Source organism: Drosophila takahashii, chromosome X, assembly GCF_030179915.1.
Source record: "Drosophila takahashii strain IR98-3 E-12201 chromosome X, DtakHiC1v2, whole genome shotgun sequence".
NCBI classification, from domain to species: domain Eukaryota; kingdom Metazoa; phylum Arthropoda; class Insecta; order Diptera; family Drosophilidae; genus Drosophila; species Drosophila takahashii.
Window position 1 is genome coordinate 4,761,205 of NC_091683.1, and position 25,494 is coordinate 4,786,698.

General features: G+C 40.9%; 3 protein-coding genes across 3 annotated transcripts; 2 read left to right on the plus strand and 1 right to left on the minus strand.

Moving 5' to 3' along the window:
• The first annotated feature begins 4,782 nt into the window (after window positions 1-4,782).
• On the plus strand, window positions 4,783-5,475 carry bou (glycosylphosphatidylinositol anchored membrane protein boudin). The gene has a single exon (XM_017157547.3). It carries the CDS (start codon window positions 4,874-4,876, stop codon window positions 5,312-5,314), a length of 441 nt encoding a protein of 146 aa, XP_017013036.1. The 5' UTR covers window positions 4,783-4,873; the 3' UTR covers window positions 5,315-5,475.
• Window positions 5,476-11,822: 6,347 nt separating this feature from the next.
• Window positions 11,823-13,884, minus strand: Inx7 (innexin 7). Its single transcript, XM_017157572.3, has 3 exons — window positions 13,494-13,884; window positions 12,384-13,093; window positions 11,823-12,327 (listed from the first exon to the last, which is right to left on the minus strand). The coding sequence occupies exons 1-3, from the start codon at window positions 13,725-13,727 to the stop codon at window positions 11,940-11,942; spliced, it is 1,332 nt and encodes a 443-aa protein (XP_017013061.2). The 5' UTR covers window positions 13,728-13,884; the 3' UTR covers window positions 11,823-11,939.
• Window positions 13,885-18,977: 5,093 nt separating this feature from the next.
• On the plus strand, window positions 18,978-24,480 carry Inx2 (innexin 2). Its single transcript, XM_017157549.3, has 2 exons — window positions 18,978-20,531; window positions 23,119-24,480. Exon 1 carries the CDS (start codon window positions 19,397-19,399, stop codon window positions 20,498-20,500), a length of 1,104 nt encoding a protein of 367 aa, XP_017013038.1. The 5' UTR covers window positions 18,978-19,396; the 3' UTR covers window positions 20,501-20,531; window positions 23,119-24,480.
• Window positions 24,481-25,494: the final 1,014 nt, after the last annotated feature.

The window sequence follows — 25,494 nt, forward strand, 5'->3', positions numbered from 1 at the left end:
GCAATGAACTAAAATTGGAGCAGCAATTGCCCAGGAGATATGCTGTTTTTTTTTCACCCCCTCTATAAGTCTTTGAGCCCCCCTTCCCCTTCCCTTTCCCCAATTCTCGTTTACACGACTTCTTTTCCTGCTTGGCTGACTCCAATTTCGTTTTTGTCCACTTATTTTCATTCGTTTTGGCCCTCTGGTTCGATTTTCTTTTGTTTTGGCTTACGAAAAGGTAAGGAAAAACTTGAAATTCTTTATATCTGCACTGCGCGAAATTCTTGGAGTGTGATCTTAAAATGTATCCCGAATCAAAATGTACAAATAAACTTAGAAGGTATCTATAAGATAGTTCTAAAATTAAATTAAAAGAAAAATTTAATAATTAAGATAAAAAAATTACTATTTGTTTTTAGTCTAGCTTTTGTTTCACTGCATAGAAACCTCTTAAGAAATGTTCTACAAACTGCGGGCTTATAGAGGTGAGCTCATCTCAAAATTAAAGATGCATTATTCCAAATAAACCTGATTTTGGAAACAAATCAGTGATTGGAGTGAAAAGAGAAACTTTCAAAACCAACGGGTGGTAAAAAACATTCCTAAACGTCAGAGATCATAACTCAGATCGTAGAATAATTACAGCTGATTGATGGATGTTCGTAATGGCTTTCAAAGTACAATATGATCGAGATACAATGCCTCCATCCCATAATTTTAATATTAAATATTTTTTTTTGAATTCCCGTTCATTTGTTTACTTTATAATAGACTATAATCCGAGTTTTCCCTGTCTCAGCATGGGTTTCTCGGGATGCCTGGATGTATCTGGGTACTGGGACCTCGATAAGAACGTGTTTCGCGTCGAAAACCGAGTGATATCGGATCCGATTGTTTGCTAAATCTTTCGGCGTGTGCGCACACTTTCGGTCTGTCAGTCAGTCATTGAGTCAGTTAGTCAATTGGCCAACCCAACCATTTTGCCCCTCGATATATGGTCGGATCTCAAATTACAGTTATGTCTGTCCATATACACGATATGGTATGCGAGTGTGTGGGGAGAGTGCCTTTGGCATTGCAACCGCATTTCGGCCTGGATTCCCCCGCCCTTTTCAGCTGGTTTTGTCTTACGTTCCGACCCCAAAGAAATCGTTCGAGTCCCCATCCCATCTCCATTGTATCATGCGGCCAGTTCGTGTTGCTTTTAATTTTAAATTAAGGTTTTTTCGGGCTCGCTCGTCTTGACATGGCCTTTTTATGGGGCCACAATAAACTGCGCACTTTCGGGCATACAAAAAGAAATCAAAACCCTCTTCCCCCCAAAAAAAAAAATAAAAGTGTAGAGGTAGGGAAAAATGTTAAGTGCGTTGTCATTGCCACGGACATGAGAAGCGAGTAAATGGAGCTCGAATTGAAGTTTGAAGTTTTGAGCGGGTCTTACATAAACTTGTGATACTTGAAACACGACTGTGCCACCACACTTGGACTTCCATAGGGGAGTGATCAGGCAAAAGCAACTGTCCGTTTAAGAGAGAGCGTTGTCCGTATAACATTCAAATACTTATATTTATCACTTTTATTGGAAACTTACTTAAAAATCAACTCGCACACTTGCAATTAATTGCCAGCAAACAGATATATTCTCTTTCCACTCAAACTGTACCCACACGAAATGACCAAAAAAAAAAGAAAAAAACATGTGGACAAAGGTATCGTCGGTGGTACCTTTCACTTGGCCAAGTGTCACGTCTGTCGCAATCGGTCCATTAACCACACGCCCCTCGCAACCCCGCCCCCTACCATAAAAGTACTCGAACCAGGTATCGGTAGTATCGATATCGGCGGACCTACATACGTACGTGAGCAGGAGCACGAACGTTGATTTGTATTTATATTTATATTTATCTCAGTGTGCCTCGCAATGGACCCTCCTTCTCTTCTACTTAAAATAACGAAACCATCTCTCTCGTGGTAAAAACTCTCTTTCGCTCTGCGAGAAACTCACTCGCTCATCTGAGCGATTCTCATTTTTCGCAGCTGCTCCTGTTTTTGCAACTCCTTTTTGCACTTCGCTTCCTTAAAAGAGGAGGCAGAATGGGATGGAGAAGACAGAGAGGGAGAGAGAGCCAAATAAAAAAGAAGGGGGTTGCAGCTTCCTTTTATGTCTGGCTTTTTTCTACACAGAGAGAAATATGATCAAAGATCATGAAGAGAAATAATTTATTTTCGGTTTATTCCTACAATCATTTTCAGGAGTTAAATTAAAAATCATCTGTGTATATTTTATGAATATTATATTTTTGGATCCTAGAGTCCTTTTAAAAAATATTAACTTTTCATTACAAAATTCATTTTCATCATCTTTCATTTAATTTCATAATTACTTTTTCCGCCCGTGTATCCTTAGTATGTACTTTTGCATTATCGAACAAGTATAAAAACCATTCGACGATCAAAAGGAGTCGTGTGGAAAGTACTGGAAGACAAAGGGCAGAACCGCGGACCCCAGCATCCCGTAAAACGTCCCAAGGGTTCTATATATAGAGTGAGCCCGGGCATATGTTTTCAACTAAAACGGGGATCGTCAGTGTCCATGGTTCTGGAATTCAACAGGCAGACTGGAGAAAAATCATCTCGAGGTGCTAAATATAGAGCTCGTTTCAGAGGAAAATTAGCACGGAGATCGAAGACCTTCAAAGATATCCAGCAAGATCGTTAAAGTTTCCCAGGGAAGTGTCATATTAAAGATGGCCATAAATGAAGTAACTTCTTGGAAGCTCGTCTCTCGTCTCTAAAGATTTGGTGGCCTCAAATGTATTTGTAATCTTCATCAGTTTACTTGCCATTTAACTCCCTCGAAAAACATCGAAAAACATCGAAAAACATATTTCTTCATTTCATTCAATTGACCTTTGGACCCCTTCAATTTTGGTTACGTACGCCCAGCTTTGCTTTCAAAGTGATCATTAAATGATCAATTTGACAAACATAAAAAGTACATTGACTTATCTCTCAAGAATCTCAAGATAGATCCATTGAAATTAAACATTTTAATGTTTGAGCGATCTCCTCCCAGCATATAGCACTTGACTTTCCGCTCCTTTTCTACCGATCTTCGATAGAACGAGCAGTCTTCTGGTCATTAATGCCCAATGAAGATCATGTTCGGAACCCCGACTTGGGACTATAATGAGGTGGAAACACAAGAGCACAAGTGCGGATCGCAATGACTCAATGTCGATGATATTGTGAAATTGCTTCCCTTCTGGCAGCATTCCAGTCTTGGCCACTCCGATACTAAATCACCGAATACTGAAGTTACGGGTATGGGTTGTATATATCGGTCCCAAAACGAGAAAACCCGCTTGGCTTTCAATTACCAAGTCGTGGGCTTGGCTTGTCTTGTCTTGGCTTCTTTTTGTGCTGGCCAATTGGATATTGGTCGGTGGTACTGGTATACTTGATCGGTTGACAACGCTCCCGCTCTCTCTTCCCGAAGATTCTCGAGCCGAAGAATCGGTGGGAGAAGCGCAGAAAGAAGTTGAATGCCCTCGTTTTGGTTTGGAGTTGCCCACTCCGCGATAAAGAAACAAGAATGTAAGGGCACATTGGGGACTTGAAGCTCGAAACACCCTAGATTGTTTGTCAAAAATTTGGCAATCGATACGATAAATTTATTCCTAATGGTATAATAAATAATAAAATCTCTAGGGATAAGAGTGACTTTCTTATCATTCTCGGTGCTTTTATCGGGCTATAACAATTTTTATCTCCAATTTAAAAAAAAAATAATTTTTTTTTAATTCTAATAATATGAATAAAATATTTTACAGTACCAGCTTATTGTTAAAATCAATGTACCCATTCGGGGATGTGGTATGCTAAGAACCACCTAAGAAAGCATACCAAAAATGCCAACACAAGCCATCAACTTGGGAGACAAAGCAGGGAAACAAAGGCAAAGTATCTTTGTATCTGTATCTGAGCACTCCGTCTCACTCGGTGTGAGCCCGTTTGTTTGTTTTCTGTCTTCTATGCTCTACGCGTCACGTACTAAGTGCCTTTTACCTGTTGCTGGCTGCACAACAAGTTTCAGGTGGGGTCAACGCCGATAACCGATGGGCCCCGGCGATAGCGATTGCCGATTAGCGATTGCCAGGGCGCCGGGCGAAGGATATATGATGTATAGTAGCCATATAACTCTAGCCCTAGAGGCCCTAGCCCTGTTGCCTGGCAACCGGTTCTGCCAACAAATAAGCAACGCGAGAGAGCCAAGACGGCGTCAGTGATGGCAAAAGTATTAGAATGGCTTTCAAATTAAAGCCATTTACTCATTGTATTAAGTCGTATCTTAACAGCTTTGCTATCAGCAGTTGGGTAAATAATTTTAAAATCCGGAAAAACTTTTGGCGCCCTACTTTTCTGTCTAGACATCTGGAAAGCTTTAAAATTGAAATTTGAAAATGTATTACCCACAAAACAACCCAATTACAAAATAAGTAAAACACATTGTACAGATCTTGAAAAAAAAATAGTTTTTAAATATCTAAAAATAACCTATAACTTATTTGTGATTATCTGGTCAGCTTAATAGATCTTTCTAAAAGTACCTCATAAATGTAGTGCCTATGACCTATGGCTGACCTCTGAAACTGGCTAGATCTTTCCGAAATCTGGCTTGAAAATCGCCGAATTCAAGCCGCCGCTCATCGCTCCCTCTCTCTCGCTCTTGCCTCGCCCTCTCCCTCGCTCTCCCGCTCTTTTTGGCCAGCGAAACGAACGGGAATTGGAGTCGCAGCGGCGTTTCAGTTCCAGTTCAAACTTGGCATTTGCTGACGACGCTGACTGTCCGACTGTTTTCATCCAAAGTCTCTAGACCTGTGACGCAATCATGTGGCCTCCGAACCACGCCCACCTGGCCCTCGGCCTCCTCCTTTGCCTGCTGATGGGCCTGCAGATGGTAACGGTATCGGGGATCGAGTGCTACGTCTGCGACACGAGCGACACGGAGCATCCGTTCCAGTGCGGCGAGTGGTTCGAGCGGTACGACGAGCCGGACATCCAGCCCCAAAACTGTTCCAGCGTCCATGGCGCCCAGTTCTGCGTGAAGCACGTGGGCCGCTTCGAGGGCGGAATCGGGGCGAAGAGGTTCTGCAGCTCGAAGGACATGGGCAACTACTGTGACTACGTGAGGAACAAGGGCGATCGCATGGACTATCGCAGCTGCATTTACACTTGCGATACGGACGGTTGCAATGCCGCTGGAAGGCTGGAACTGGAATGGGGCGTGGCAGCGGCTCTGCTCACTCTCACCTGGCTCTTGCGGAGATAGAGCGCGGGCGGGCGAGAGCGAGAGGGAGGGAGGGAGATCACTTTTTTTTTATTAATTGTAGGTTGTAACAAAGTAACTGACACACACACTCTGTAGTGTAGAGAAAAACAAAAACACAAAAACACAAAACCAAAAATATATAAACAAAAAAAAAAAGAAAATATTACCAATGCTTTGTATTCGAAACTGGGTGGAAATGGAACGACCACTGAGCGGGGAACAGTTGGCAATGGAACAGCAGGTAACCCAGCGGGAATGTGAGAAGTTGGTTTTTGTGTTCTTGAAATCCTGTTCCTTTTTGCAGGCGGCGGTGTAGGGATAGATAATTTCTGAGCGCTAAATGAGGGTGGGTTTCTGAGTAGCATCAATATCAGGCCATTTATGCGCTGTGTGATTTCTGTGGCACTACGATTATAATATTTTTAAACAAGAAAATCACCAACTTATAATATTCAAAAATCCTATGATTTACACCAAAACCAAAAGACTTGTTCTCAAATTTAGTTTTAATTTTTAGTAATTTTAAAAGTCGTAGAAAAAATATTAATAATTGTTAATCAAAAAAATTAAACTATATAACATTATTATCATAATGTCTATAATGATAATATTAATTTATTTTACTCAACATTTTTCAAATAATAATAAGGATGAATGTGGGATTCAACCAAATTATAGAGAAAAGCCACGGTAAGACGATTAAAATATTTGATCACATTTATCAAGGAATTACATTAAATTACAAAGAAAACTATTGTTGCTTTTTACATTTTTAAACATTTTCTGTGAAATAAAATAATTTGATCGTCAGATCGTGGCCTAAGCCATTTTTAAGTGTTGTTAAAATATAAAAATTCGTGTTGGTGGTATTGATAACACGAAAAATGCCTAACATACCAATAATATACGTAACCTTTAATGATTACGGTCCCTGAAAAGTATTTTTTAAACGAAATACTTATTTGGCGCCAAAGTGTGACCGGACGAAATTTATATCAAATCTGCATTTAGTATTATCAAGTATATGATGCAGGGTCACATCATTTTTAAATTTGTTGGAAAAAGTGAAAAAAAAGTGAAAATAGTTAATTTTAATCTAAAAAACAATAAAAAGGTGAGTGATAAAATGAATTTTGTCTTTTTATAACCTTTATTTCAGCGTTACAAAGGTTAGTATCACAGATATTTTCCCCATTAATAAATATACGCCTCCGGATGCTATCTTCAACACAAATTCTGCATTTCAGTGACACTTGAAATGTTTTTAATCTTTACCAGTGGTAAATGGTGTGAGGTGTTCATTAAATGGTTGTATAAATAGTACTTCAGTACTAACTTAGTTGTTTAACTTAATCAAAATATTACATTTATTTCAGCCAGGCCGACTGAGACTTCTTGGGACCAGAAGTGTTGCGCCTGCGCTTGTCATATTTTATTTTTTCTTCTCATAGTTTTTGATATAGATACCCGACATAAAACAACTGAACAGAGGGTAAATGATCGGCCATGGCAAACCAGGCATAATTTCTGGAGAGATCCTTTAATTTTGTGCGGAGACCTAATAATGGTAATTACTCTTATTATTATTCCTGGTCTTACATTCATATCTAAATTATGTTTGATATTTTCAGAAGACAGACAAGAAATGGATATCTAAGTACTGCATTCGGCCAAGCAAAACCCGGGAATGCTTCATTAAAAATTTGTAATTCCAATGCTTCGATAATAAATACACAAACAAATATTACAAAAAAACATTATTTTTATTGTGGAAAATCAGATACTGCAAAGCAGTGCAAAACCAAAACTGCGAGGGTCTGGAAAAACCAAAACTGGGAGGGTGTAGAAAAACAGATATTGCAAGTGGAGGAAAACCATAACTGGGTACGTGTGGAAAATCTATAATGCGGGAAGTCGAAAAACCAGTGGATTTTGTCCTGCATTCTTCTGCCAGAGATCCAGATAGAAACCTCATTTCCCCCTTACTTTTTGTGTCACCCCCGTGTATTTTGAAACCAGAGATGGAAGAAATGTAAGGGGTGAATGAGGTTTAGTCCCTTCTGCTTCTATGGAGAAACCTCTTGAAAATATGTTATTTTCCAGAGGAATTTTCCCGGTGGGAAATCAGATACAGATCGATGTGGTTCTCTCGTTCTCTCTTCAAGCCACGCTTGCGCAATTTGAGAGAGCGCTTTTGGTTTTTTTTATTCATTAAAATAAAAGATGTACCCTATAAGAAGGTTTAATATATATATTTTTAAAAATTTTAAGATCTAATAAATTAAATTTTAAATTTGTATACTTTCTTTGCATTAAAATACCACTTTTTAAATAGAATAAGAAAAGTTCATTATAAAAACCATAGTTGGAATCTTAGAGACCTTTTTAAGAAAGCATTTGCCCAAAAGCGTCGAAATTGGTACAGCCCCGATGCCTCCTCTAGACCCACAAAGACCACCTTGAGTTGTCCGATCGGTGACACAGTTTTGTGAAGTTTAAATTCGAAATTCTAAATTCCCAGGGCGATGCGAAGAACGTCTTTTTAAAAGCCGACGACGACGACGACGAACCGGTGACCTCCGATCGCAAATCGAAATCGAACGGCGAGCGCAATCAATCGGAATTGGATTTGACATTCCTCCATTTGGCAATTGAACGAGATCATTTAAGCCAGCTCAATTTGCGGCTGATTGATTAAGCTCAAAGAGAGCGCAAACCTGGGGCAAGAAAAGAAGGCATTTACTCCCGCTAAAAGACGGACGGCCAGTTGCGTAATTGCTTAAATTGAAAGCGCCTTGGGGCGCTATCATTGGGCATGCGACACTAATTCGCACTGGCCACGCCCCAAAAAGGGGCTGGGAAAACAAGAATGGGCTGGAGATATGTTACACAGGCGATTGGAATCAAAGATCAAACGAGTGTGTCGAAAATAAGGTTCAACGATCACTTGAGTTCTATAATAAAATATTCTTAAAATTTATTTGATCAGTGATCACTTAGCGATCCCTAAGAAATATCATTATTCCAAATAAATAATTATTATTATAGTCTAAAAATTTATTTTTAGGCTCCTGTTTCAATTATAAAGTATGATCGCACAATGACCCCTATTCCAAATAATTTTCCTTTATTTATAGAGAATCCCGAGTCCCCAGACCTTCTCTGTAAACACAGGCATTTAATCGCATCGTGTCGATTCTTTATCAGCATTTCAACTGTCACATTTGGCCTGTCTCTTGTCACTATCACTTGTTTTCCCCTCTTTATTCAAAAATGGAAAAAATATAAATACAAAATACTACGTATTCTTATTCTTCGTTTTCTATTTTTTAGCTCAAACATAGATAGGAACGAAGGTTGATTGAGAGGTGTTATGGTGTTAAATGGGATGGAATAATGTGAGTGACATTTAAAATGTATTCAAGTGATGGGTTGGTTTACCTCATCAAGGCAGACTTTATGTTCTTGTTAAGGCTTTTTCGAAGAGCCGTAATCTCTTGATTTCGATTGCGCAATGAAAAATAACCAAAACTCATGTGATTTCATTTGTTCAACCCCATATCATTATCGTTAATTAAACCTTGAGGTCAGAAACATTTCCACTGATGGAAAACAGATTTGTAAACCGAAATGAACAGGATTTCCATTGGGAATTGTTCTGGAATTATTCATGATTCGGGATCTTAAATATCCGCCCAAGGTCATTGTCAAGACCTGAGAAACACATAAATAAATCTAAACAAAGCAGACGCATTTGGAAAATTCTCGTAAATTCCCAACAATTTCGAAACGTGTGCCACATGCTGCACGCGAAAAGGAGGAAGAGGAGGAAGGACGGAGAAACGGGGAGGAAATGAGAGAATGATGTGGAACAACCCCCGAAACGAAAACAATCTGGTCAACCCTGAAATTGGAAAATCCTGGCTCTCTCGTCGGGCTGCTGCGTCATTATCCCTTTGGGGGTGGATCTCTCCCACCCAAATCGAGATACAGAGAGAGAGAGAGATTTTCTGAGAGATATATCCAAAGAGAGCCAGGTCCTTTGTTCCTGCTTCCTGATTCCGCATTCCTGCTCCCAACAAAGGAACTTCCACTCAAAATTGCAAACTCAAAATGCCAACTCCACTCGAACTGACCTACGCGTGAATATTTTTGCGTCATTCGCGGAAGCCAAAGGATTCCACGAGATGACGACACAAAGGACACAAAGAGCGGAAGTTTTCCTTTGCGGAAAAGGAAATTTTCCACAACGAAGGTCGTTCACTTGTAAGCTTATTTTTCGGGGGAGGAAAATGAAAACATTCTCATTTTTTGGGGTTTTGCGTGCTATTTAAAATATGTTGCGTATCTATAAGTGAAATATTTTAGTTATAAATGATATAAGCCAAAAATATCATTATCTTGAAAGTTAAAAAATGCGATAAACAAATGAGGCCCCGTTGAACTTCCCCAAATGGCTAATAAATCGCCGTAAATTGTTACTGGACTCTCATAATTGGGGCCCTACAATCACATAAGAACGCCTTATAGCGGTGTCTGCTAATCCGCACAAATTAAATGCAATTGAAATAAATTTGCATGCCAAGAGATTGGCAAATAAATGTATGCAACAAGTGTCCCAATTGCATATAATTTATTGGCAACAAATTCCAGGCATAATAAAGCTCTCGGAGGAAAGAACAGAGCCCCTTTTGCCAGGTCACAAATTCCCAGGCAGCTGCAAAAGTTCAAGAGTGTTAATTGTCGCATCAATTTGGATAATTGAAGGTATTCGGCGGGCAGTCTAGACTGCAGTTTATAAATGGGGTGCACCTATATCGCTTACAATGAACATTTAAGGCCCTTACAATAGCCTATACCAAATTTCATATCTCTAAAAAGGAGAATTATGATTATTTATCTACCCCATTCCTAATTTCACCTCATTTTGTATACCCAAAGGAGCCGATCTCCACAGACAACTCAATAGAACAAGTAAGTCACAAGAGAAAAAAAGAATACTTGACATACCCAAACGAGAAGCAGACCCGACCAAAAGTCCATTTCGATCTCCGAATTCGATCTCATAAATGTTAACGGTCATTCACCAAAGCGGGGGGTACGAACAACAATGGCAGCAGCAACAATCACTGAAAAAAGAAAACAAAGCCAAAAAAGGGGGAGATTTAACTTGGTGATCAAGTCGAATAGTTGAATATACTATATGATATATGAAGATATGAACAGGTTTCTTAAAGAAATATTCAATTCGAGATTTATTGACCTAATAGTTTATTTATTTCATGTAGAATATTTTAATATATTTTTATAATACTTCTTACATTCCTTATATTTGTAATATCACTTCTTAAGTAGGCAAACGACTTTAGCAACCGTAGAGAACTGACAGAGCGGGCTTAGCACATTATTTATTATTTGATATATTTGAGAGCTTGGCTTTTTCTGCTTTGTTGGAAGAAATCACTTGATATGCAAGCGGCGATCGGATCGAAAAGAACACGGCCAAAGAGACTAAGGCAAAACAGCCCCAAATCGAGTTCAGACTGAACAGAGAATGTAGAAAAAAAAAGATCTGGAGATCTCGCGACGGAGGCGACAAGAAATAAACCTGATCGCTCCGAAGACACCTCTTTTTTTCGCCTCGAAAGTTGAACTTTTGTCAGACTCAATTCGATCCGAAGCCGGTTGGCATTGACCGCAAACTATCAAAGCGAAATCTTGTCAGCTAATCAATGGGGACTCCGATTCTGATTCGGAATCGGCTTTAAAGCTACCGCTTTTGGCTATACACAGGTGTCATAACTAGCTTGCCATTACACCTCGCGGCGAAGTGGCTCCTCCGATTTGGCAATCGGCTGCCAAAAGTGAGTGCAAAAAGCTTCTCGTACTAATTGATTGCTAAAGACAGCCGAAATCGGTCCAAATATGGACTGGCTTATGACAGAGCGGCATGTGTAAATGTCTTTATGCGGTTTGCTGTGGAGCTCGCATACATCGCTTCGTAATATCATAATATCTCAGGATCTTATCATCAGAAACCCATGAAATTTCTCGTAAGCATAGAAGAGATATGGATCTGCCAGTAGCAGTAACTCACCTGGCGGGGTTCGGTTTAGTCAGTTAGAAAACAGACAATATCTCGGGATCTCCTCACGCAAATCCATTGAGTTTTCCCAGTCGTAGGCCACAGATCATGACCCATCCGCGGAGCTAGACTGCTGCACTGGATTCGGCCTGACGGCGTAGAAACAAACACTTTCGAAACCGCAGCGGATCACTCGAACTGGGTCACCCGACCGCAGTCGCCACTCGACACAAACTGGCGGCCACGCCCACGCCCCACGCCCCAAACCAAAGGTGTCTGGTTGGTTTTTTTTTCCACTTTTTCATTTTTAACCATTTTTGAAATACCACACAACAAATTACTGTTTTGCTGTCGGCCATTTTGAGACGTTTTCATTTGCCCCCAAAAACCTGTTGCTTTAAGCCGAAATAAAACAAAGCCGAGTCTCTTAAAAATAAATATATTTAAAATGAAATGATCGTATAAAAAAAAAAAAAACAGGTGTAAAGAAGACAAAGCTCAAATAATTAATTGCCTAGCGTGTTAATTGAAATGCATAAATTATACAGGTAGCTTGGATATCTCCGAAGTCGAAGTCGGTCCCCCAATTGGGGCAGTTGCTCCGCCCGCTGGGGGCGTGGCAGGATGTCGTAGGTGTAGGAGGGGCGAGTCCACCGTATCCAGATTGCTGATGTCCGGATAACGGGACTTTGAGGGCGTGGGCGGTGCCTCTCGATAGGCATTGATATCGTTATCGTGATCGGGATTGGGGAACTCGCTGGCCAGATGGTAGATGACCTTCTTGAAGAGGAACTCCGAGAGGTTGGAGCGCAGGAAGAAGAGGAACATCCAGTTGGAGAAGTTGCACTTATCAATCACCGCGGACAGTTCGTTTTCATCCAGTTGACCAGGTTTTGCCCAGTAGAGAGACCAGCGGGTGAAGGTGACACTGTGGATTAAGTAGATATCATATATCGATAACTTTCTAATATAAATATCACTTACTTCCTGTAGAAGCACAGGGTGAACATTCGCCAAATCAGTCCCAGTACTGTGACAACCAACAGGAAGGAGTACCAGAACCACAGGATCGTGTAGATCTTCTCGTTCATGATGTTCAGAGCCATCACACAGAGGGTGTCGTGCACCTGTATGGAGCCCGAGTCACCAAATTTGTGGAACTTGCACTTGGTGACCTTCGGGAAGACGGTGTCCAGGATGCTCAGCTCGTCGGACCACCGATTCTTGAGGGCCTGTGGACCCAGATTGAGGAACTGTCCGCCCAAAAAGCGATTTGTCCACGTGATCTGCACCAGGAGGTTCACTAGATTCAGGACCTCGGCGAAGACCAAGTGGGCACCCCACGACTGATTCAATCGCATCCTGTCTATCATCGTGCGGCGAATGTCCTTGATCCGTTCCTCCGCCTCCGCCATCGAGGGAATGTTCAGCTTGCCGATCCGCAGACTGTCGTTCTTCAGATACCGCGTCAGACCCACCATCCGAAGGCCGAAGACCAGGGCCTTGATCCTACCGCCCTCCCACTTCTTCCACAGAAAGTGCGGCACGTAGAAGCAGAGGGCCTGGAAGAACAGGACGAAGGGCACCCACTGGTAGTAGGCGTGCCGCTTGATCTGGTCCTTCTCGGGATCATAGTGTCCGATCCCGGGAGGTTCACTGCCCGGCTTGTAGGCGGTGTGGTTCTGATCACGTACCTAATATGGGGTAATTTAGTTTAAAATCAAAGTCCGATAACTGGTGACCCCAATGGACATTTTAGGTGACCCCTTAAACTAACTACGATTGTAAGCCCAATGAATTATATATATTTTAAGCTTATAGTTCCTCTTACTTAGCTAGTAATATTCTCTGGTGACCTCTACGGATTACCAATCTCATTGGTCTAATCTAATATGGTGTAATTTGGTTTAAAATCAAAGTCCGATAACTGGTGACCCCAATAGGCATTACAGGTGACCCCTTAAACTAACTACGATTGTAAACCCAATGAATTATATATATTTAAAGCTTATAGTTCCTCTTACTTAACTAGTAATATTCCCTGGTGACCTCTACGGGATACCGATCAAATTGGTGACCCCGACTGTGACTTACCACTGTGAAGGTGGGCGTGAAGAAGCAGAAGGTGTTGATGACCGGCGCAATGACGGCATCGGACAGACACTGGATGTGCTCCCCGATATACTGACGCGACGTGATCAGCAGGGTGGCCACCAGGAGCATCACGAAGGTCCATCGATAGTGCAGCTTGAACACGATGTTATCGATGACCACCCGCGTGAGATCGAACTTGAGGTACTGCCTCACCGAACTGAAGGTATTCAGCATTGTAGCGCCTCCGTTATCTACGCTTTTCTTACGATGGCTAGTACGATTACGATTACGAATGGGCTGGGTTCTGGGTTCTGAGTTGTGGGTTCCGAGTTTTGGAGTCGGATGGATTTGTGCGCTCCGCTTGCCGCGGCTAGCTCCTCGTAACTGCAAGGCTCGGAACTCGAGACCGGGGTCTCCGGGTCTCCGAACCTCCCGATCTCCATTCTCCGTTCTTCGGAGAGGGCTCTTTCGGAGGCGCCTTATCGACCGCTCTTCTTTTTGGCCAGGAGAGCCGTCCAGACCCGATAAGATAGTGTAGTAGCGCACGGAAATGCCGAATCAGCAATTTAATTGAGTTTAATTCAGAGTTGTCCAAGAAAAGAGTAAGGGTAATGTGAGAACCTACTGGAGTGCACTACACTGAGAAAAATCCGAGTGAATCCTTAGCTAGGAAGTAGAATGCGTCTTACCTTATACTTATACCATACCATATATTTTTCCAACTCTTTGTCTATAATAAACATGGCGATTTTATGATTTTAATATGCTGGAAAATCATTTTTACAACTTTATTACATAATTCCTTTTTTTCCAGTGCACAAACTCTCTTGAAACCCAAGAAAACCCCCAATTGTTTCGGTCATTTTTCATTTTTCGCCCAACTTCGGCATGCATTCGGCTCGTGGCTTTGTGGAAAACCGAATAGGTCGAACCCCCAAAGGTTCTCCATGGGTTTCTCACAAGAGCGATTAATAGAGAAACGCAGAGAGAGAGATTGAACGAAAGTTTAGAAGATTTCGGCCAGGTGCGTGGGTGAGTAATCCCAGACCAATCTAAATTAAAGATCCAAAAGCGAGGGGAACAATGAACGTGAGTGATCCAAATAAACAATCAAAGGGAAAATGAATCAGTGGGAGGAAACTTCTATGAGTCAAAATAGTTATTTCTGAATAATCAGTACTTTTAAAGTAATAGTTCCGTTCAATAGGCTCTTTAAATAACGTCATCTAGTTCTTAGTAGAATTCCACAAGAGGGCCGCAAAGAAATCATGCAATTCATGAATAGAAAAATGAATCCCAATCAGAGCTTCTGCACTCTGGAACTCTCCGGTTATTGAAGCGTGCCGCTATCGCCCCAATAATGATTCAATGCTGCCCCTTCTGATGGATGGGACAGACTTTGGATAAGTAATCATATTTACAGCCAGATAGGGGCGGTATTGACCCAGATCAGGGCTCTATGAAGAGACTCTTCTTAGATGGATTACTACCCCTTCTGTTTGCATTTCAATTGGGTTCAGAACAAGGTTCTTTGCATGTGACATTCAGGTGGATATTCACCCCCAACATCCACCATTATATTTCATTCTTTGGGACCCGACAATCTTATCTGCTAGTCAATCCCCAGAAACATTATTTATTTTTTAGTAAGTAAGCACCTTGCTTTGCTTGTTTTCCATTTACCTCTGAGTTGGGGAGTGTGGAATGCCATCAGAGATCCGTACTATCAGTTCGTAAGTATCTATATCTGTTGCTTATCTAAATAGCTCGCCTAGGAATTCGTATTCGTATTCGGTGCTTATTACTTAAGCTACGCTACGAACTTTTGCCGGATAAGATAGACACATATAGAAGTCGTGCGTAACCAGAGACCCGTCTATGGACTATATTAGTAATTGCAACACTTTTAGCCGGTTGACTGCTCGAATTTACCTGAAACCTCTACCTTTACTTCTACTAGGGTTTCGCTGGAAATTGCTTTGATTACGTTTTTCGGTTGACGAAAGTTCATTGATTCATATTCGAATAACAGGGGTGTATTGCTATATTAGCATAGCCCAGATACAGATACAGATACAGATATACCGATAAAAACACATGGCTTATACAAGTTCTTTTGTCTTTGGCAATTTTTGCATTGAAATTTAAATAAAGCAAACCGCAATGAAAACGAAATTCGAGGCATTCAAGCAAGGCGCTCTACACATATTACCCTCGGCTACAGATTCAATTACCAGCCATAAGCAATACCACTCTATATACATATATATACGTACAATATATATCTGCAGTTCAGACATCGAGATATTGATATATTCGCATTCGTTGCAACAAAATTCTGCTGAAAAAGTGAAAGTGTTTTTCGCAATGCAAATGAAATCGTTGATGGATAAAAAAGTAATATTCAATACGGCAAATGACGCAATTTTAGGTATCTCTTGGTTTTTTATCTGTTGTATATAGTTTTTCTATATATATAGAATATTTTCCCAAAACCAGTTAGCTTTTAGGCTAAGCCCCCTGATCTCTTGATCGTAAAATAGCAGAGTTTAATGCCCGTTCAATTAGTAAAAGTTGTTGTCCTCTAAATAGGAAATATGTATATATGGTTTTTGGGTCAAGTATTTCCAAACTCAAATCTTAATTACTGTCTGACAAGTGTTTTGACATCTACAGAAGTTTCTGAGTTTTTCTTAATTAACCGATTGCAATTCGATATATATGTGCATATGTAAATGCTGTCTGTTGACAGTGAAAAGCTGTATAGTCTACGAGAATTTTAATTCCCAACAAATCGGCCTTAAGGCACGTGATTCGATTGGATCATTTGACATCACAGCCTATTGGCTAGGATATCCACAAATATTTCCCAAAAATATAATAAATCTCAAGAGCAAAAAGAGGAACGCATGCGTAGCTTTTTGATGTAGATGTATCTTCTTTTCACCAGACAGCTTTTTACGTGACGCAGAAGATTTTCGGGGAATTTTCAGATATGTTGATGTTCGATTTCGCATGAAGGCGATGACTAAGTCGAAACAATTCAGCATGTGCCCCAGGGGAAATGTTAGTGTGGAATGCACAGGAAACAATTACTATTAAACAAATTAAAATAAATTGGATAAGCTCAAGTTCAGGAACAAGTATGATATATTTTCCATTTTTTTCAACACAAGAAATAAAAAATGAAATTTATAGAAAAAGTTTTATATTTGTTTTTAGGATCCCTTGTTATAGGGTCCCTTATTACTTACAGTGCTGTGGAAATATAAAGATTGTGGGAGTGGGACCTGAGATGTAAGCAAACCGAGCGACAATCAACAGACTTTTCTAAATATTTACCCGCAGATTTGATTTGGGACCAAATTGGCCAGCTTGTGCGAAATTTGAGATATATGGTGCTGAGAGCCGAACTGATCCGATCTGATTTGATTTATTGGAGCCCAGTACTGGCGTTAGTGGGCAATTAAGACCTCGGTCTCGCCTCGGTTCGCTGCGGTTTTCTCCAGCTATTTATAGCCCAGACAGTAGTCGTCTCGTTTAGGGATATATACCCGATATACAGACATATAGGCCTAATGGTTTTATAACAGATTTTTATTGCTCCTCAGGTTGCTTGGCAGGCAGTAGCTAATCACTATTGATTGAGAGCACTGAGCACTGAGGACCCATTGCGAATATGATTTACATCTCTCCCGGGGGCTATAGTTTGTGTTTCCAACTCGTAAAAGATTAAGTTGTTGATTTCAATATTTGAATTTACCTAATTTATGACTTTGTGGCTTGGGTATATCCAATTTAAAAGATTTATATCTACGCCTACGCCACCAAATAGACCCTGAACACTATCTCTGGGGTGGGGGACCTTCAGACATCCCCGATGTCCGACCCATATCAACCCAGATCTACGGTGTTATAACACCTATGGCAACCGTTTCAACCGTGCTCTATTTCTTATCAGCCCAGTGAAACTTGGTCGACTATTGCTACATCTAGAGCGCTTTAATTATTTTGTACAATCGAATACACGCACTTGAGAGCAATATACCTGTTATATAAGTCGGCTACTATATATTCCTATGTACTATATATATGTACTACTTATCCCTGATAAGCCGGTGTGTGTCCGGATTGAAATGTTTAATTTACAATTGAGATAGTTTCGAGGGTCTCCGAATTTATGGGCACGGAGAACAGGTAAAAGAAGACTATCGAACCTGAAGAGCGGACAAAGAAAGAGAGCGGCCAAGAAGAAGAAGAAGAAGAACGAGTGTAACAGGTAGTCGCGTCTTCGTTTTGTTCCCTATATCTTTTCCTCTTCTCTCCTCCCCACAGAAAAGGGCATGAAAAATCCCGCTAAGTATTTCTTTCGCTATACCTGAAACACAGGTAATTGCTGGAAATCAAAATCACCAGGTATACAGAGGTTTGCAGGTATAGAAATGCAGTGAAAGCAGTGAGTCTCAGCATTTCCTTTGTGTTCTCTCTTTCACTCTTCCACTCTATCGCCTCTTTGTGTTTCGTTGGTGGTGGTGGTGCAGCAGCAGCAGGAGCAGCGGCTCCAATCTGAAAAATAAAAAATAAAACCACTCCAGCATCCACGAGTACAACAAAAACAGAAACACAACGGGTTCCAAGAACTTGTCGCCTCCGCACACCAATACAAGCTCAAATGTGGCTCCAATATGGCAGATTCCGAGTTAAAAGTTAGTGGAGAGAGAGAGAGAGGGGGGGGGGTGTCCCATCGGGGGGTTAAATGCATCGGCAGACTCATGAGCGTCGGCGTTGCCAGATGACATTAAAATTAAATCATAAATCTTGGGTGTCTTAACCCCAGGTGGTATGCAACGTTTTTTAAAATTATATTTAGAAAATATTATTTTCCAAAATGCAATTAAAATGTTGTTGAAAAATTTATTTTATTTTATAACAAATTTTATTAAAAAATGGAAATAGTTATTTACGCCACCAAAGTTCGAAACGAGGCAAGGGTGTTTAAGAGATATGATATTTTAAAGCAGATAGTTGATAGTTAGCCTTATCTTTAAAAAACCTCAACAGCTGGAAAAAACTAATCTAGGGTTAATTGCGGATAAGGCTGCCAGATGTCCAGCGAAACCGTACTTGGCTCGACCAAGAAAACTTACTAGGGGATATATATTTTAATCAAATCGAAAGGTAGTTTATTAAGGTTTTTCTTTAAATATAGTGCAGCATCACTGACTCACTCTCTGCCCCTCTCTTTCGCTCCGGGATTGGGAGTTTAGTTACCCTTTCCCTTTGGACCACTGTTTTTTTGTCAGCCATTCCATTCCAAGAGAGCCCGAGTGCAAGAGAGCCGGGAGTAAAGCAAAGTTTATTGTTTAACAAGATCCACCCCAGAGAGGCAGAGCGGCAGAGCGGCACAGAGAGAGAGAGAGCAGCACGCCTTTCAACGGAGCCAAGCGACTTGGCTCAGCGGAAAGCCGAACGCCGAACAGTCCGAATTTTCTATCCGAAGTGTGCGCTTAGTGCCGCTGCTGCGACGGCGTTTAGACTTCCACCTGGGTAACCGTCGCCCCCGCCGCCCCTCTGAATTTGTTGTTGCTTCGTTGAGAGCGCGAAACGAAGCCGAACGAACCGAACCGAGCCGAGCCGAGCCGAAGCGAAGCTCTCTGGGGGATCGAACCCAAGACCAAGTGCCAAATCCCACGTACCGCTGCTCTCCCCGATAGTTACTACTATCTTTTTTTTTCGTGTGCATTCTTGAAACAGAAACTGAAGAGTAATGGTGGTCGACACGTTGTGAGGAGCCCGTATCCGAAAAGCACCGAACACCGCAAAGTTAACAGCTAGCCAAGGAGCTTCATCCTAGTATCCCCCGAAATAAATCTACAAACCCATTGCATATCTAAAACACCAAGATGTTTGATGTCTTTGGGTCCGTAAAGGGCCTGCTGAAGATCGACCAGGTGTGCATCGACAACAATGTCTTTCGGATGCACTACAAGGCCACGGTGATCATACTGATCGCCTTCTCGCTGCTGGTGACCTCGCGCCAGTACATCGGTGACCCCATCGACTGCATCGTGGACGAGATCCCGCTGGGCGTGATGGACACCTACTGCTGGATCTACTCGACCTTCACCGTTCCGGAGCGGCTGACGGGCATCACGGGCCGCGATGTGGTGCAGCCCGGTGTGGGCTCCCATGTGGAGGGCGAGGACGAGGTGAAGTACCACAAGTACTACCAGTGGGTCTGCTTCGTCCTCTTCTTCCAGGCCATCCTCTTCTACGTGCCGCGCTATCTGTGGAAGTCCTGGGAGGGCGGTCGCCTCAAGATGCTGGTCATGGACCTCAACAGCCCCATTGTGAATGACGAGTGCAAGAACGATCGCAAGAAGATCCTGGTGGACTACTTCATTGGCAACCTGAATCGCCACAACTTCTATGCCTTCCGGTTCTTCGTCTGCGAGGCCCTCAACTTTGTGAACGTCATCGGGCAGATCTACTTCGTGGACTTCTTCCTGGACGGCGAGTTCAGCACCTACGGCAGCGATGTCCTCAAGTTCACCGAACTGGAGCCCGACGAGCGCATCGATCCGATGGCCCGGGTCTTCCCGAAGGTCACCAAGTGTACGTTCCACAAGTACGGTCCCTCCGGCAGCGTCCAGAAGTTCGACGGCCTGTGCGTGCTGCCCCTGAACATTGTCAACGAGAAGATCTACGTGTTCCTGTGGTTCTGGTTCATCATCCTGAGCATTCTCTCCGGCATTTCGCTGATCTACCGGATCTCCGTGGTGGCGGGACCCAAGCTCCGTCATCTCCTGCTCCGCGCCCGTTCCCGTCTGGCCGAAAGCGAGGAGGTCGAGCTGGTGGCCAACAAGTGCAACATCGGCGACTGGTTCCTGCTCTATCAGCTGGGCAAGAACATCGATCCGCTTATCTACAAGGAGGTGATATCGGACCTCTCCCGCGAAATGGGCGGCGATGAGCATAGCGCCCACAAGCGGCCCTTCGACGCCTAATCAGTGGGCGTGGCCGTGTGCCAGAGTGCCAGTAAGTCTCGCTAAAAAAAAATAGCATCCCCTACCATATCACCCTCCCAAACACTACCCCATCAACACATCATCACTATCATCAAGACACTAGTTTTAGTTAGCTTCTAGACCAAGCCACACTTCCACTCGATGTAAACCTCGATTAAGTCTTAAGATAATACCTACGTATACCATTTTTTTTTTGGTAGTTAATTTACGTTTTTTTTCGACGCTACTTTTTTAAAGAAGACCTAACTAATGACAATAAAAATTATGTTTTTTCCAACACAACAAAGAACACATTTTCACAGAGTGAGAGAGAGCAGAGGGTTCTTCTGGTCTTACGCTCATTTAAGCGTAACCGGCTTCGGTGCAAGCGAGACGGCAGCTGCGCATGCGCAACAGCCATCCATAGCTCCATCCCCCTCGCACACACTCGGTTAACTAGGGACGGGAAAGCACAAGAGAGAGAGAGAGAGAGAGGGGAAGGGAGTAGGGGGCAAACCAGTTTGACCAGCAGTTAACTGAAGATTGTTGCCAGCAGGGCAAAAGATTCTTTCGGTCTTCCGATGGCCTGGCATTTCTCTACACGATGCCCTCTAAAATTCCCGAGTATAGGGTGGTTTCATCAGTGAAATGATGAGTAGACCTATTTTGGTTCTTTCAACACTGATTTTGGCTCTACGCAACACTGATTTTAGTATTTTGCTTTTGAACAACACTGGATCTTAAAAATCTTTGTTTTGTAAGAAAATAAAATAACTAAAAACGGAAGAGTTATGCGATATTATGCGATATTATGCGATATTTGCAACCTAAGTAAAATTTATTTTTTATGTGGATTTTTTTATTGAGGATTACCATAGGGTACCCAATAGTTTAAACTCAATCACGAAAGCGATGGTCGAACACACGAGCTAACAAGCTCATTATTTATTAGTCGTTTCCATGGCCTCAGATTTTCTTAGATTGCCTCGGTCCCAAGATTTGGACTCTCCGACGACCCATGTCGTGCCATCTTTACACAGAGACAAAATAATACGAAACATTTTTCGAAAATCATTCTAAACATTCTCTATAAACTTAAAAACCCATCACTACTTTTAATGATACTTTTTTCCAAAGGTTTTCTTCAAGTGATTTATTATATTACGTATTTTTGGGGTTCCATGGGGTGATTTTTTGCGGTGTGGACAGTTTTTTCGGGAGATAAGAAAAAGCGCTCTCGAGGTTCGGGTCTCTGTTCGTCGGACAGAGTCGTAATCAGCGGGGAGTTGAGTTTTACTCGGGCTGACTTGTCTTGTCTTGACTTCACTTGAGTTTCGTTGCCTTGCGTTGCCCAATGTGCAGACATTTTTCTTTTGGTTCGGTTTGGGGGACTTGACTTGGAGACATGCAATGCCAATTAGAAGTTGGGCAACTAAAATACACACTCGTACGTGACACTTATCTAATCGAAGAACCTCGGGAGCGACTCTTTCGATAAGGTGCGAGATACAGATACGCAGATGCTGTTGCCGTTGATTGGTGACAAAGTGTTGCAATTAGCACACGTTTTCATTTTCATTTCCATTTCCATTTATCAGCCCCCGTAGTCCCACCTCAAGATCAGAGATCACAAGATCCAGGCCCCCGTAGATCTGTAGTTTCAATTAATGGCTCGGCTGGCACACAATTTAGGCGGCCTCCACAGCTTTAGATGATGATCATAATCAACAAATAAGCGCTGCTTTGAATCTATGTACGCGGTATATAGTATATAGTATATAGGATGGGATACAGTATGTGGCTGACCGCCAATTTGAGGTATCAATGAATTAATGAATGGACCGCTCTGTCACACCCAAAACCACCCACCATCCCACTTGGCCCCCTGAATGAAACGAGAGGCAGACACGCGAAAACGAAAAAACGAATACGAAAACTTTTGCTCTCCATTGAATGTGAGTTTTGTAATTTTTTTGTTATTTTCACTATACACGCACTTAATTTGTTAAGTCATTTCCCAGGCTTTTAATTGCATTAATTGCTTTCAATTAGCGCAAAAAGAGCGAGCGAGAGTGTCAATTTCGAAACGGGCCAAAAGTGAAGCTCAAAATTGAAATGAAAATGCATCATATTTCTGAGTTTGAACCTTAGACAATGGCGATGATGGGATGATTTATTGTTTCCTTACCGATTGCAAATTCTCAGGTGATTAGTCTTTAGTGTCTGACAGCTGCGATGAGGGGTTTTTTGTGGTCGAAAATGAAAATCGAGTGTGCTGATAGGAAATTAATTCAGAACAGCTAGGCGGAGTTTGTTATTTTAAGTGTCTAAATAATTTTTAGTGCAATTTGTAGGAGGTTTTAAGCATTTAATTGTAATAGTTAAATTATTTAAAATGTATATCACGTTTTGAATATTTATAAGAACAGAAGAACTCTTGTGCTTATCAAATTCCGCCTTATCTTATCTTATCTTATATTATTTTCCTCTGTAATTCAGTCACATAATACTTAATCTTAAGCCATATAAACTTCAGTCACTGCCTTATTATTAAACCACGCAACGCAGCACCGAAAGTAGACTAACAATTAAAATATGATCTCATTATTCCATTGCAGTTTCACGCAGCCGAAATTGGGTTATGACGATGATAAGACGATGTCGGAAAATGGGGAAATCTATATCGGAAATAAGAAATCAGAAACCAGAGAACATAGGAAGCCGACAATGTAGATGAGGCCTTTCGAGCTAATGACGAGCTAATGAACACATATCAACGAATTCCATGGTAAAAAACAAAAAACAAGATCGCAAGCAATAACCGATTTGTGTTTACTGTTTTGCAACAACAACAAGACACGTACAATTACAATAAAGTAACAATAATAATAATTAATGAGTAACAAATAACACATACTAGCCGCCAGAGTTGTAAGCTTAAGATGGATTGGTTCCGGGGACTGGTTCCGAATTTTTATACGATCCCAAGAGACAATCAAATTTTCCATTTGCCAAAACCAGGAAACCGATGATCCAGCCAATCCATCGATAGGCCCTTCGTTCTGGAAACCTTTGAAAGACAGGAGAAAAGACATTTTCAAACTACATAACATATATATTTTTGTGCAGCAGCAAAAGCAAAAGCAAACGAATTGAGATATGATAGATCTATATACATCCATATATATTTTTAATAAGCAATTACATATATATTTATACATAAATATACAGACGGACCGAAACGAAGCGAAAATATAAAATATATATATTTATGAATGCCACATGCGAGTAATATTTATGCTAAGAGTTGTGATCATTGATTAAGACATCTAAAAAATGCGAAAAAAAATACAAAAAAATGAAGACAAAAAACAAACAAAACAATAATTTACACTTAGTAAAGAAAAAACGCCAGCATAATAATACATACGTATATATTTTATTTCAATTTTTACACTTTTAATTTAGCAATTTTCGCCAGCAAATATAATAATTATAATTCCTTTTTTTTTGCATATCTTTGGTAGCATTTATTTAGTTTAGCGCAATTTTTTTTACACACACCCGAACTCATCAATAAAGAGAAGAGCAAATAAATTTATATTTATAGTCGTATATATTTTTGTAAAATGCAAATGCAACTGCGAGAAATATACATTTAGCCTTAAGCGTGGAAACATGGAAAGACAAACAAAAAGCAAAAATGAAAGACTCAAAAGCAATATTTAAAAGCAAAAGCAATCGAAAATCAAATGAAAGTGTTTGTAACTGTGTGAGCCAAGCCCTAAGCTAAGTTTCAATTTCAATTCCATATACTTATAAATACTTACATTAAATGAGAATAAAACACCCAAAACATGATGATCTTTTTTATGATTTATGATTTATGATTTACTGTTTGTACTCGAGCCGAACAACATTTCATTTCATGCGAAAATAAACAATAAACAAGAAAATAAAACAAGGAAAATCGAAACAAACATGGAAAGTCTATCTTATCGGCGGGTTCCCTTGGGTTTTTAGATCTCCTATGTGTTCTATGTGCTCGCCTAAAACAATGGCAAACAGAGTTTCGTGTGGACACTCCAAAGGTTCGGTTTGTGTGCCCAACTTGTAAACTGGGTTTTTATGACCAGCTTTACCTCTGCCAGAACGTGTTTACGCGGGGCAAACTTTGAGATATGATGGTCTTTGACCTCGGGATTTGCCCCCATACCAAACCCATTTTCTACATATCTTTTTTCCAGTAAATCTGCCTAAAGGTGCTATGTTTATAGAGGCAAACATCTTAGAGGTATAAGGAAAATATAATATCTCTAGATATTTTATTTATTTTTAAAAATATTACATATCATTTATTTTCAGCCTTCCACACTCAATCTATCTGCCATAAATTTAAATTATTTAAAATTTTGATAACCATACAGGTGTCTCACCATATCCTGTTCATATCAAATTCCCCTTATCGACTTTACGCACGTGACGAATGAACCTGTACTCAAGTTATTTGTTTAGACTTGACGCAAATCAATTGGTTTTCTAAGCTTTCGAAGGCACGTACTTCCCCTTAGAGATCCTATTGCAATTACACGTGGATCTCAAGTATATTTTCTGTTATTAATGTACAATGTATTCTAAATGTTTATTCAATAATATTATTCCTATATCCACAAACCGTTGAATATTATTTTCTTCAAAACCTCTCGTAATCCTTTGTTAACTAACCTTATAATAAACCCATATTGCTTTTGTTTGACTTCCCGCTGAAATCGTTTATTTGCCGCGGATTGCACATAGTGGGTCACTAACTCTAAATTGTCGTAATCGCTGGGAAGGCGGGAACTACTTGTGCAATTTACATGGAAAGTGTGGCAATAGAAGCCCGAGAAGATGTTGAGCAAATTAGCATATCAAATTGAGTTAAACGCTGCAATTGGCCTCAATAAATACGTAAATAAATATTACGGCACGGAGCCGAGGAAAGCGAAATCGGT